This window comes from Sodiomyces alkalinus (genome assembly GCF_003711515.1).
Source record: "Sodiomyces alkalinus F11 unplaced genomic scaffold SODALscaffold_4, whole genome shotgun sequence".
Lineage (NCBI taxonomy): Eukaryota > Fungi > Ascomycota > Sordariomycetes > Glomerellales > Plectosphaerellaceae > Sodiomyces > Sodiomyces alkalinus.
In genome coordinates, this window is record NW_021167082.1 from 1,204,029 (window position 1) to 1,217,386 (window position 13,358).

The 13,358-nt window shown below is 51.9% G+C and overlaps 4 protein-coding genes across 4 annotated transcripts; 1 reads left to right on the forward strand and 3 right to left on the reverse strand.

The window, feature by feature from the left end:
* Positions 1 to 1,667: 1,667 nt before the first annotated feature.
* SODALDRAFT_339625 (putative rRNA pseudouridine synthase) lies at positions 1,668 to 3,933 on the reverse strand (the record flags this gene model as incomplete). Its single annotated transcript, XM_028612873.1, has 8 exons — positions 1,668 to 2,224; positions 2,294 to 2,564; positions 2,627 to 2,802; positions 2,868 to 2,989; positions 3,061 to 3,123; positions 3,427 to 3,470; positions 3,568 to 3,680; positions 3,795 to 3,933. The coding sequence occupies 8 exons, from the start codon at positions 3,931 to 3,933 to the stop codon at positions 1,668 to 1,670; spliced, it is 1,485 nt and encodes a 494-aa protein (XP_028467012.1).
* A 594-nt stretch (positions 3,934 to 4,527) lies between these two features.
* Positions 4,528 to 6,687, reverse strand: SODALDRAFT_332630 (hypothetical protein). The gene is made up of 4 exons (XM_028611768.1): positions 5,937 to 6,687; positions 5,785 to 5,866; positions 5,558 to 5,709; positions 4,528 to 5,494 (listed from the first exon to the last, which is right to left on the reverse strand). The coding sequence occupies exons 1-4, from the start codon at positions 6,187 to 6,189 to the stop codon at positions 4,677 to 4,679; spliced, it is 1,305 nt and encodes a 434-aa protein (XP_028467013.1). The 5' UTR covers positions 6,190 to 6,687; the 3' UTR covers positions 4,528 to 4,676.
* A 3,104-nt stretch (positions 6,688 to 9,791) lies between these two features.
* On the reverse strand, positions 9,792 to 11,086 carry SODALDRAFT_254327 (carbon-nitrogen hydrolase; the record flags this gene model as incomplete). Its single annotated transcript, XM_028607431.1, has 3 exons — positions 9,792 to 10,296; positions 10,430 to 10,760; positions 10,951 to 11,086. Coding segments are annotated over 3 exons (972 nt in total), but the record flags the coding sequence as incomplete, so codon positions are not given.
* Positions 11,087 to 11,687: 601 nt separating this feature from the next.
* SODALDRAFT_154356 (hypothetical protein) lies at positions 11,688 to 12,228 on the forward strand. Its single transcript, XM_028606888.1, has one exon. It carries the CDS (start codon positions 11,787 to 11,789, stop codon positions 12,063 to 12,065), a length of 279 nt encoding a protein of 92 aa, XP_028467015.1. The 5' UTR covers positions 11,688 to 11,786; the 3' UTR covers positions 12,066 to 12,228.
* The last annotated feature ends 1,130 nt before the right edge of the window (positions 12,229 to 13,358 follow it).

A 13,358-nucleotide genomic window follows, 5' to 3' on the forward strand; every position in this document is an offset into this window, starting at 1 on the left:
CTTTTCCTTATCCTGATAGTCTAGAACCTGCCGACTAATAAGCCTCCGAGGAATTAATCTATCTATATCTTCGGAAGGTCGGTTCTATTAATTACCCCGCCTATTAGACCCGATCTAATATCTCTAAAGCCGCTTTAAAGCTTACCGAATTTAGTACTAACCCGTTAAAATAGTATTATAAGGCTACCGATAAGTGCCTGAAGTATCTCGGCTCGATAAAGACCCTATACCTTTACTTCGGACCACGTAAAGACTACTAAATGCCTATACTCTTCTATACTTCCGACGCCGCCTTCGCAGACGACCGTAAGACCAGGTATAGCTCGTAAGGGTACACGACCCTGCTATTCGGCGGTCCTATAGACTAGAAAGTAAATAAGCAAATAAGCGTCGTGACCTCTAGTATTAAGGCCGAGCTTATAGCACTTTCTGCTACTACTAGGCAGTATATCGCGATAAGGCGTTTAATAAAGGACCTAACGTTAACCTTTAAGAAGGAACCACTAACAGTATACTACGATAATTAACAGACTAAGCAGCTACTAGAATCTTCTAGGCTATAGGTTACCTCGAAATTAAAGTATCTCGATATCCACGCCCTTTAGATCCGATAAACCCTTTAAAAAGGGACCGTCTCGATTAATTAGATCGCTACCCACGATATAGTCAGCGATAGCCTTCTAAAGGTACTGCCCCCGCAGAAACACAGGGCGTTTATATATCTATTAGGGATAGAGGTCCTAAGCCACGGGGCCTAAGGCAATTCATAAGAGGCGCGGTGCCGAGTTTATAATCTATAGCCTAGATTAACCGTGGTTTTAATGCCCTTTAGATTATTATTTAGGCACCCGTTTTTAACGTGGTTTTAAGGTTAATTTAACTACCTGTTTTTACACGTTTTTAACGTTTTTAGGCATAAAAGGGGCGCGCTTTTTAATAAGCCGTTCTTTAACCGTTAGATTAATATCTAGGCCACTGTTTTACCCTAGATTTACGGCTTTAAATTAAGCAGAATAGTCAGGATCAATCCTGCAGTTCTAGGAGGGTGTATTAGATACCATAGCCACCTTATCGGGGTGTGATAAGCTATATAGTGTTAGACGTGTAGAGTACCTCGGTCCTATATATCCACCCTTATTTCCCCTGCTTTTTCCGTATAGTTAGACATTCCCGTGAAGTATCACAAACTTCACTTAGATGAATACACACACAATTCCGCGTACCTTATTTGTGTTCTGACACCTTGACTGAAGCATCCGTACTGATATATTGCCGAAATTCCCCTCGGAGCATAGGAAGTATGTGGAGCAATCAGGAAATAACCGGAGGGGCTTTGCGCAGCACAAGCTTGTGCCAACGCTTGGGACCCCCAGCTACGAGATCACCAGTAAGCGCGTTGTCTTGAACTACCTTATCCCAAGAGTTCTTTCTACTCCGTGATCCTGCAACGTCACTCCTAGTCACATTTTCTTTTTAATACTCCTGCCTTAGTGAACGACATTAATCCATCAATCAACCAGCCAAGCATAGCGCAATGAGGAATGCAACCAAGAACGCCATTACCCCAAGCCAATGGTACAGGTACAGCGGCCTACCACCACCCAATGGCCTATATCAACTAGAAACACTTGGTATCGAGCCGATCCAGAAGGAAAACGGGACGGAGCTTAGTCGCTGTCATCGCTGTCATCAGCAGCTCCCGAAGCCGCTGTCTTGGCGGCCTTCTTCGCTTCCTTGGCGGCCTTCTTTTCCGCCTTCCTCCGCTTCCGTTCCGCCTTCTCATCCGGCGTCTCGCCCTCGTGCTTCTTCCGCTTCTTCGAGTCCTGCTCCGCTGGCGTGGAAACCTGAGGGGCGGGCGCCGCCTTCTCAGCGGGAGCCGGGGTCTGGGGCGCCGCGGCCGCTGGGGCTGGGGTGGCGTCGGCAGCACCGTTGCCATTGAAATCCTTGTACTCGGAAACCCACTTGGCCGGCGTGGCCTCGTTCGGTCGTCCGTACTTGTCGAGCTTGCCGTCGGCCTTCATCTTCTTCTTCTCGGAGGCCAGGGGGCCGAGACCCCATCTCCTCGGGTACAGGTCGCGTTCCATGATGCAGCGCTTGACCTTGGCGACAACGCCGTGGTCGCAAGTCGACATCTCGACGGTGGACATCTGCGCGATGGCGAGGGCGATGGCCTCGCCCTTGGTGGTCATGAGAACCACTTCGTCGTTGACCTCAATACCAGCCTCTGATGCGCAGCGCGTTAGCCCTCGTTCACAGACAAAACAAAATCCCAACATATGCGCAATCCACTTACCATATCGAAGCAGACCAGGAAGCATGAGCTTGGCGCCGTAGCACACAGCGTTGACAGCGCTATCCTTAACGACAATCCGCTTGTAACCCACAAGCAGGGTCTCCAAGGGGACGATGACCTTGCGAAGGTACGATTCGTCTCTGGTGTTGTCCATCATCCACTGAGCATCAAGGACATCGTGGAGCGTAATCAGGCCGAGGTTCTCGTCCATGGCTCCACTCCGCACTCGTCGGAGTTCCTGCATGTGCGCGCCAACACCGAGAAGCAGACCCTAGACAAACAGTCAGCACAGCAAAAAGGGACCGGTGGGTTAGGGGGGTGAATCGGCCGTACCAGATGGACACAAAGGGTTCGAATGTACGTGCCCGCTTCGCAAGAGACCCAGAAAACACCGAGATGGCGATCATTGTCGAACTCGATAAGCTTGGATTCGTGGATGGTTCGGATACGAAGCTGGCGCTTGACAGCCGAAATCAGAGGAGGACGCTGGAACAGAGCACCGGTCAAAGCTGGAGATCAATTTGAGTTAGCCAGCGCGTTGATGTCGTGGGGTCAGATGGGCTGTTCGACTTACACTCGAGAGCACGGGCAAATTGGACTTGACCGCCGGGCAGTTTGTCGTGGAGCCGAATGACACACACGTACTCCTTGCCGGCACCTTGCTGGCTCTTCACGAGTCTTGTGGCACGGTCAATGCTGCCAAAAGGTTAGATCGCGGGGGTAATTCGTAGACTGTCTGGGGTCGAGGTAAAGTAGGCAAAACATACCAAACAATCAGGCAGCCGGTGACCTTGGGGTCAAGAGTTCCGCTGTGGCCAGTCTTCTCGGCGCTAGATTGAAAATGTCAGTCCTGACGCTCGAACGACGGGAGATGAATAACGGCGGACGCAGACTGCTCTCTCGAAGAATGGACGATCTCGGTACGGCGCGTGATGATGGCCCCTTATTACCAGCAAGGCTCGTCAAGGACAAGCCACCACGAGATCTAAGAGGTTGTTCGAACCCGGATCGACGCATATATGGCAAGGACCCGGACGGCTTTCGCATCCATTGCAGTATGGTCGTCCATTCTCGAGAGAAGCCCTCGCTGTTCCCACTGAAGAACCTTATGAAGACAAAAAGAAGAGACGTACCGAAGGATACGCTTCAGCCAAGCGACGACCTCGTGACTGCTAGGCTATAATATCAACCCAGTTAGAATCAATTTTCCCCATGATTCCTCAATATTCGCAAACGGAACGGGATAATCGGGTTTGTCAAGGGAAAATACGAACATTCGAAGGCTTGTCGAGGTTAATGACACCGCTCGAGATGTATGACTTGATGTCTCGCTTAAGAGGGCTGCAACCCGCGGGGATGGGAGTAAAGTGACCAGTGCGAACGAGGACTGCAGGAGGATTACCAGCCAGTGTTAGCAAAGCGTGAAATTTACGTCAAACTTTTTAATAGAATTATCACCAAGTAGAGAGAACCACGGAAGGGTAGAAAGGGGGGAACTTGCGCTTGTCGTAGTTCTTGAGGAGCAGCGGCCACGTGCTGGTGTCGAGCTGGGGGGTCAGGGCCTGAGGCTTGATGGTATGCTCGTCATCATCGGCGGCAGCACCTGGCTTGCCGTCATGCTTCACGATGTCCATGGTCATGGTTTCGGTCGTCTCTGTCTGTCTCTGTTCGCCTAGCGGCTTCTTTTTTGTTCTTCGCGACCTTCCGTTCTGCGGCAAATACCTAATTGACGGCTGGAAGAATCCGTCTGGGTAAAGCAGCAGGAGGAATTGGGGGATTGGGTGGAACGGGTGTCGCAACTTCGTCACAACGAGGCGGTTCGACGCAAGTTTCTAACAAGGCTGGGAACAAGAGCTTCCAAATTTTTCTTCTCTTTGGACGAACTTTTGCTGTGGGGGGCAGCTACTGGCTCGCATTGGGCGAAGGTTCAATTTTGATTGGTTCCATGTATGTGGCGTCGGTGACTTAGCCACGGTTTCTGCCACATCCCAGCGCCACAATCGCTTATCACCTTATCGGACACACGCTCTCTGCCCTGTCAGGTTTGGTTTGTTCCTATCACCAAGTTCCCAAAGGACGAGGTCATTGATGTCTCCGTCAATACCTACCGGGTGACCCCTTTTCAGTCCATTCGTGAGCTCGACGTTGATACAAACTCTAGGGCCGTCATTTACATTCAGCATACTAATTGATCACTGCAAGAGAGAGAGGCATATCGACTTGGTCGATCTTGATCGAAGGACGAACAAAAAATCAGATATCTTTGCTTATTGTTGCTAGCATCGACAATCAGACAGATCGGTATCTCGAGACTCCAAACTCCAGCGCATTCCCACGCCCAAAATTCGACAACGGAGGTGCGGTCCCGCCTACTCAGCTTCTCTTACCACTGATGCCGTTGCCAATCTTCTTGCGGCGAGTCGTGATGGTCGGCCGGATTGTAATAGCCATATACTGGCCGCTCGGGAGGAAGGATTTCGGGAACGGGTGGGTTTTGCGCGACAGGTTGAATGTTACCAGCCGCGGGATCCACTTCTTTCAACTCGTATAACTCGTCCACAACGCCTTTGCCCTTGACGTCTTGCCACATGGGTGAGGGCTCGGGCCCGCCAAAGGCAACGCCGATTTCACGCATGTCCTGCACCGGGGACCGGGGAAGTTTGTTGTCGCTAGGCCACTGCATGTGTTTCGCCTCTACCGCGGTGTCTGGGCTGTTGAATTGCGACGAGTAAGGGGAGAAGTATCTCGTTGAGAACTTCTCCGTGCTGACGCTTTGCGGGGAGTTATCCCAATCCCGCAACGGCTTCTGACTCTGAGGCGTGTCGTCCCAGGTCCGCGGGGGTTTCTGGTTGGCCGGGTTGTCGAAGTAACTACCCCCCGAGGTGTTGATGGGCGTCGGCCAACCGCCGGCTCGTTTCTTCATCTTGGTCTCAAGGTCTCTCATGAACGCCCTGCGCTTCCTCTTTCCGTTCCAGATGATAAAAGCGCCGGCGACTGTCAGGATGAGGACCAAGGACCCGAAAGCGATTCCCACCCGAGCGTTGAGATCGAGCGGGCCGGGATAGTAGTTGGGGATGAAAGTGGCCGTGGGCGTCGGATCGGTGATGTTCACCGGAAAGACGGAGAAAGGCGTGCCGTCGACGGAGACAGGAGTCCCGTTTGGAGGGCGCTGCTCACACCCTGCTTGTAAGACGGTGAGGACTGTTGGTGTTGTGTCTACAAGTTAGCGCTGTCACTCTTCACAGTTCCAAGTACATGACGCACAATTGGAGATAAAATGGTGGTCATCGACCCGTAGACACTCCAAGCATCGCGGCAGCTGATCGTAAATCCAAGCACCGCAATAGCCATACGCGGTGGAGTTGCTCGCAAGGTTGTTATGCATGATGGCGTGTTGGAGTGGTTCGCATGCAGTGCTGGCAAGGAGGACAATAGGTCAATGATATGCGACCCGGGGCTTCAACCGGAACCAGGAGCACTTTTTCACTTACCTTGTCAGGCAGGGACCAGACAACGCAAAGTCATTCTCAGGATACCCAAAGACACAGTACGACACAGCATAACGGAGGTTATCTGGCTCAGAGCATAAGTGTAAGAATGATTGCAGGACGGGTAGATCATCGCGGATCTTCGCAGAGCTTACATAGGAGCCATTGTGTGTCGTGCTCGATGCCGGTGGTATAGCCACTCCTCAACTGGCAAGTGGTGCACTGCTGGAAGACAACACCTTCGGCGGAGCTTGCGTAATCCTCTTCCTTACAAACGATGTCGTCGGGTGTCGTGGAATCGAGGACATTGCCGCATAACCCCTGGCATGGCGAGCCGTTCGCGACGAGAATCGCGGCTCCCTGGCCCAAAATCAGACCGAGGATGAGCGCCCGGCTCGCGAGATACATTTCGGGCGGACGACTTGAAAATAGGTCTCAACTGTTGGGGTGCGGTCTTCTTTGCGAGGGGTAGACTCGACGAGAGGTACCAAAAGACCCGTGTCGATTCGAAAAGTTCCGTGGTATCCGAACTTCGTGTCACAGCCCCGGTGTAAGGGGCCGCAAAGACAGATTTCCCTCCGATGATGCGTAGAATGGTCAAGATTAGAAGCGATTAACGGAATTCGAATTCGAAACCCGAGCGGCTAGCGACCGGACGTGGTCGAGACAGTCTTCATATGTATTCCAAGGTCACAAGAAGAAGCGGGAAAAGGGGGCCCGAGCGGTCAAAAAAGAGCGACAACCGCGAGGTGGTGGCTCTTAAGAGAAGCGCCGCCATGAGCTCTCATCACCTGTCTTGTTTGGTGATATTGCAGCTTGTGGCTGTTGGTGCAAAGCAGACGGGATCGATCACAAGTGGCACTGCCCGTGCCGGGGTATCTACACTTGCTTGGCCCCCAAGGTCGGGGTGCCCGGCATGGAACTTCATATTGCCTGTGCAAGTCGTCTGCGGGATGGTTTATTAGGGCAACACCAGACGCCACACTCAGGTTTATCTACGGAGTGCCCTACCACCCTACCTCTTGTTGCTTGTTGTCTCTACCCGTCTTTGTCTTCTCCATCCGATTGCCGCCGTGATTCAAGGTGGCAGTCTCTTTGTACAGCCAATAGGAACCCGCTATATTGCCAAGACGATGTGCTGAATGCAAGGTATTGTCGCAATTCACACGCACTAACCAGTTCAGTGTGGGACTGTCTTTACCACCATATCATTGGTGACTGTCTGGTTGGTTGATCACCAAACGGTGGTGGGATGACCCGGCACCATAACCTCACTTTCTATCGCTAAATAAACGTATACCTGTACGAATTTACCTATCATTTGCCAAACAACTGATAAGATCAATATGGTCTGCCTCACTGTGAGCATAGACGGTGGTGGGGGCCCGGGCCCAGCCTCCCTCCATTTGCGGTGTGGTATACCTAGTGCGTAAGGTATGTAGGTTTAAACCATTATTACTTACATATGGCAGACATGCCAAACTCTATCACGCATATGGCTCTACTTTAAGCGCAATGCAAGTGTCTAGGACGTAAAGGACAGAATCGACGTCGCACAGAGAAAATCAACTTATGCATACGACGTTGATGGAGTATATTTAAGTTGTATCCTTGGAACACAATCTTCACATACATAAGGTGGCATAACTATAGATTCGTTTATCGTTTATATTTTAGATGTGGAATAGATCACGCAGCGATTGAATACCTAAATCCCGTCTCGACGCCCGTTTCATGAGCATGCTTTCCCACACATATGAGAACACATATTCCCGAATATCATAGCCATCTTCCCCCCCAACGACCGAACTCCTGGCTGAAAATTGTGGCGTGGACCGCTGTCTTGGGCCTGTCTTTAAGAGACTGGCCATATGCAGAAAAGAGAAAAGAGAGACGGAAGATAGTAAAAGAAAACTACAAAGCAAAAGTAAGATCAAAAAGATGGTTTTAGCAACTCAGGCAGCTATCGAGTTGTGAGTGGCAGTGGCCTCATTTGTCTCCCCATTCGTGCACCTTGACTGGGCGACCTCGTCTGGTATGGGCGCCAAGGCCGCCTCATTTGAGATTCCGTTGTAGCTTCCCGCAATAACAAGGGCGGCCTTCGGAGTCTGCGCTTCATGAAACAGCGGCGACGGCGTTCGAGCGGAATTTGACTCCAATGTTTCAGCTTGGGAGCTTGTTTCGCTTGTTGGACGTCCATGGGAATCCAAGTACTCAGGGGCCTTGCTGGCAGATCTCCCTGAACTATCTGACGTCTCTGTATGTCTTACAGTCGGGGCGTCAAGAGACGCGAGAGATGCCATATGCGATGACGACATATTCGCCCCATCGCGAGTAGAGCTGCCTCCCGCATGTCCCCCATGAACAGGACAGCTGGGTGAAATGATCGATTCGACCTTCTCAAACCCCTGCTCCGGGCAGCTTGAAAGTTTCTTAGAGGAGCTAGAAGTATTGGAGTTGTGAGACTTGTTGGACCTGTCGGACCTGTTGGACCTGTCGGACCTGTCGGACCTGTTCGACCTGTTGGAACGGTTGGATTTGTTGGACGCCTGGGAGATGCTAGATCCCTCGCGGTCGACCAACCCCGTCAGTTCTTCGTTGTTTGTCAACTCTTTGCTATGAGGCGTCTCTGTCGGTACGAATATTGGGGGAGAGAAGCCCGTCTCTGGTTGCCGGCCACGCGAGGCAGTTCGAATACCATTGCGGCCTGGGGTTCTAGATCTATCACGAGCGTTGCGGGATTGAATGTTCTCCTCCTCGGCGGCAGATCTCGATCTTGTATGGCCGAGACGCGACATGGGCCTTGAATGCTCGAGAGCCTGTCGAGCATTCAAGACCCGCGTGTCGTTGGACAAGATGCTCGGACTAGCAGCAATTAGAATGGACGAAACGCCCTCAGCTGGGCGGCTCCTGCTACAGTTGCGGGATTTAGGCGAGCGCGGCCGATCCGGGAACGCCGCATTGAGCTCGTCTGGCGACGCCCCGCCATTTTCGCCTGCTGTTGCCCTCTGGGAAAAGTGTTCTAGATGTCGTAAGGCGGCAGATGTGACATCGCGATGTGATGCTGACGAATCGGAACGGCCGTGGTTCCGCGATCGGCTCGTGTTACGGGATTTTGGAGATGATGGTCGAGGTGCATGTGCCTCCCTAATCCTGTCTCGCGCAGCGTTGCGATCTTCTGCGCCGGACTTCGTGGGCTGCGACTTGCTGAAGTTCCGAGGAGGGGTTCCAGACTCAGCACGGGGTGGCTCCTTTGATGCGGAGCCGTCGTCCTTCCAGGTTTTGTTGCTACTGGTGCACGACCGGACAGTATGAGAGCTGCTGGGACGGTTGACTGGGTCACTTTGCTGCGCCCATGCAGCCTCCTGACGAGACGTGATCTGCCCAACTAAGGTGGATTTAGTGGTGGGAGGCCACCTGAAACTTCGCTGCTCGACGGGTGTATGCAACACGTTGTTTGGGTCCAGAAATAAAGACGGTGACATTGGCGAGGCTAAGTCATCGAAAGGAGTAATGGGACTGTAGTAATCTTGGCTCTGCGTAATCGAAACCTGGCCTCCATAGATCTTCTTGTCCGGGAGTCTTCGCGGATATCCGCTTAAAGGAGCACCGCTGTCTGGGTACGGCGTGCTCTCCGCGGGGGGACGTTCGTTCGACCTGACAGATTGATTCGACTGGACTGAGTGAACCGATTGAACCGAGCGTAGAGAGTGCACAGAGTAGGCTGACTGGCTACTGAGCGGCTGCGGACTCAAAGCCTGCCAGGGTTGCAGTGGTGGTGATTGTGGAATGATCAATTTCGGGCGAAGTGCCATCGGAGTCGGGCTCGGTGCACTTGGAGTGGGTATGTCAAAGCTGTCCCCACCTGGCGAGCGTGCAGTCGAAGGTTGCGAGGCCTGGCTGGGGGGTGCCTCATGGAAAGGCGGTGGTGGAGGAATATTGACTAGCGGTGCTGGCTTAGCCTTCTTTGTTGATGCTGAGTGATTTGAAGACTCCGTAGCGTTCTTTGTGGATGCTGTGCGGTTTGAAGATTCCGAGGTAGTAGGTTGGGGCGCAGACGGTGGACGAGGAGTCCTCGATTCACGGGGTTCGCTCTGAGTTTCGACAACGTCTTCGCCTTCCGGGCGATGCAGGAGCTTGCCATATGGGGTGTGGTCAGTGTCCACGACAAGGAGCTCCTTTTGGCCTCGACCGAGAAGACCGTAGACTTTCACCTCGCCACTTTGAATGCCGACAACGGCACTCGTCCCGGCATATACAGCATCATCTTCTGTGCCTGTTCTGTTACAGAAGACGACGATAATCTCTTCATCGTTCTCGGCGCGAATGAGTGGCTCCAAACGGGTGACCCAGTACGTCAGGGTTTCCATGTCCGGTTCATTGGGCATTCGGCTGAAAAGTCGTCCATCTTCGCGCGTCATCCAAGCCATAGACACGATGACGAAGTTGGACTGATACTCGAGAATGTGGAAGGCGAATTCGAAGGCATGCCATGGCGCCTCAAACTTGTAGGGACTAATTCGAATGTCAATATCGTGTGCACCGAAATAAAGATTATAGAGCTTTACTCACTTGATGTCCATGCCTGAGAGGAAAGAGTTAGTATAGATCTAATGCCCGTGGAATGACAGTAAATGAGGTGAGCAACTTACAAATTCCTATGGATGTATGTCCAAGTCCCGGAATGTAGCCCTCATGAAACCCCTCATTTCCTTCCAATGCCCAGGTCTCGTCGGTGTAATAGAGAAAGCTCTTGCGGTAATTAGCGATGGTCTCACCATCACCGTTGACGACAATAGCCGAGTTGTAGTACTCCGGTCCAGTTGGCCATTTTCCTGACACATCTACCTTCTCCGGGTAGCCGACGGTGACGATGCAGTTGTATTTCAAGGCGGTAGTGCGGGCCCAAAGCGAGGTAATGCCAGAGCCGGAAGGTTCAAGGTAAGGCGAAATGTGTTCTAGGGATTTGAAGTTGTAACCTGCCACGCGTTAGCGTCCCGCCCTTTGCTCGCCAGTCTTGACCTATCGTCGTCAGGTTTCGCAAATGTTATGCTCGCGCACGATGCGACCGCGCCCAGTGCTAAGGTGAAACGGCGACGACAAGAAAAAGAAAAAAGAAAACTTGGAAGTAGTGGACCAGAAAAGAGCAGAAACGGCATCTCGACTCACCAGAGAAAGCCAGTTCCGGGAGAACCAGAATGTCAAGTTCCTCAGGGTTCGCCTTGCTCAGGACAGCATCAGCTCTGTTAAGGTTGTTGTCAACGTCGCCTACCTGGGGCGCAAACTGAAGGCACCCGATCCTCATCTTCGCTAATTGTCAACTAAAGCCGCCCGCTTGAAAAAGAAGCGAAGAGGAGAAAGCGCGACAACCAGCTCGCCTCGACGATACGAGTCTGATGTGTCTGACGAGGATGAGCGCAACATGGACAGAGGTGGGGTTAGTGGGGATTTTAGGGAGAATGGAGAGAGAAAGGGGATAAGGTCAGTTTGGGGGGTAATTAGTGCTAATCAAGTATTGTTATGAGGGCAGCGAGAAGAAAGAGGAGCCCAAGTAAGTACTTCGTACCGCCTCCTGAATGACGCCGAGGATGGCTGGAGGAGGGAGAACCACTGGCAGAATACTGGCCTGGCTCTTGGTGGAAGAAGCATCCCTAATCATTAACTGTACGAAGTAGTGTAGGGATTAGATATGCATGTTGGTCCTAATGATGCGCGAGCTGGGTGGAGCCGAGCTGAAAGATACAACCAACGAGGGGCCCGCAGTAAGCGCCAAATTCACTCGGCCGACAAGTCCCATCAGTGTTGAGGATTCATTGTCTTCGCCGCACCTTCATTACTTTGTCTCCCCGGCCCCCGGCGGTATCCTCCACATATTTCCCCGTCTATACTCGACTTCGTGCAATGATAGGCTGCAAAATAATTATGTGATTGTTAAGGGAACAGACTGTCGGGACAGCACCGTGGTCTGAGGGCTAAGTGTGCAGCTCATCCGGCTTAGCCGGCGAATGAGCGACAAATCCCTTTGTCTACTCGGTCACCCGAAAGACCAAGTTTGTCTGTCCTGCCAACGAATATTGCGCCGTCTTTCGAGCCTTGCACTGGTTCCACCGAGGTCGATCATAGGTTGGCCTTTAAATGCGCAGTTGGTATTACGAACTGCCTCAAACTTTTGCAAAGGGGGTGTGAACTGTGTGACTGTAACTGTACGCCGTATAAATTCGCGTCATCCGCTCCAGATACATGGGAGGAAAACACAGGAAAAGAAAGAAAAAAGAGCTTTGTAAATTCAAATATAAGAACCCAAAAAGGAAAAGGAAGGGGAAAAGAGGAAAGAGGAAATGCCAAGGATATCAGTGACTAGGTAGGTACCTACCTTACAACGTAGGATCATGTAGTTCGTACCACCTACTCCACGGGGAAAGTATCAAGTTGGGTGCCTGGAGCCTTCCTTGCGTGGGGGTGTCGTGGCTCATCCGTGTTCTGCATCCGCCAGTGGTCACGCGATTCTAGGACCAGTGCCTTTCGCAGCATTCATTGAAGTCATATACGTACTGGTCTACGGAGTACATATACTCGCCAGATGGACGGATACGATCGACAGAATAACAAATGGCTACATTTGTTGGGAGACTCATGCCATGGAGAAGCATATGTACCTTAGGTAGGTTCTGGTGTGGGGCCGATGGTCGTCCAATAGCCTACCTGTACGTTGGTACCTTATCCATAAGCGCTCAAATCCTCACCGCATTCTGTTTTGGCAATATACGTGCCAAGCGTGGATCTTCCTCCAGCCCTTTTTCTGCTCGATTGGCCCAATACGCGATATTCGGGGGTTTGTTCTTATCCCTGTCGGTTCTCACCAATAACAGACCCCGCCTCCCCTTTGCCACGATTCGTTCTAGCGCCAACAGCCCATCCAAGCGTGCATATTCCACGAAGTGTCAGCCCTGACACACACAACGAGGTCGAGTACTGTTCTCCGCTTCAACGGAGTTAACCTCTCATCTTGCTACTTATCAAGATGATATTCCGAAACAACAGCCGAGAGCCGCGTCTATTGAGCTTGTCTGTTATCTCGCCTTGTTGGCCCGATGTGAGGACCGGTGATCACTGATAGGTTCTTTGGGACTTCATCGGGGATACCCCGTGACGTCGGTCGTGGTTGTCTTCCGAATCTCACGCTACACTAGCGCCATTTATTGCCTAATGCAGTTCTAAAACACGTGTATGTCGTTTCAAGCTTCATTTTTTCTCTTTCCATGGTCGTGGCGATCGTGACGCTTGGTCCAGGTTAACATGACATGTCAGAGGGCTCCGAGTGATTGGAATGGGCGGGGTGCCTTAAAGCGATTGTCAACCACAACTTACAATGTTGGCCGTCGATCGACCGACCTTCTTTCATCTTCATTCCTTGGCCTTTTCCAGCCTGCGGTCTGGCGGTTCAATGCTTGCCAATGACTTCCCCAACTACACTGCAACAAAAACCTACTGACCCGCAAACCAGACAGGCGGAACTGGAAAGCCGGGCCTGTGATATAGTCATGGGTCATAGTCACAGTGCGTCGCTTGGTGTTTGA

What these genes read in the sequence shown, in the direction of transcription:
- SODALDRAFT_332630 (XM_028611768.1), bottom strand. Translation starts at nt 6,189, where the DNA reads ATGTATCTCGCGAGCCGGGCGCTCATCCTCGGTCTGATTTTGGGCCAG. An exon ending in CGACACACAATGGCTCCTAT is followed by an intron (nt 5,867 to 5,936) that starts GTAAGCTCTGCG and finishes GCTCTGAGCCAG; the next exon opens with ATAACCTCCGTTATGCTGTG. An exon ending in TCTGGTCCCTGCCTGACAAG is followed by an intron (nt 5,710 to 5,784) that starts GTAAGTGAAAAA and finishes CCTCCTTGCCAG; the next exon opens with CACTGCATGCGAACCACTCC.
- SODALDRAFT_154356 (XM_028606888.1), top strand. Translation starts at nt 11,787, where the DNA reads ATGAGCGACAAATCCCTTTGTCTACTCGGTCACCCGAAAGACCAAGTT.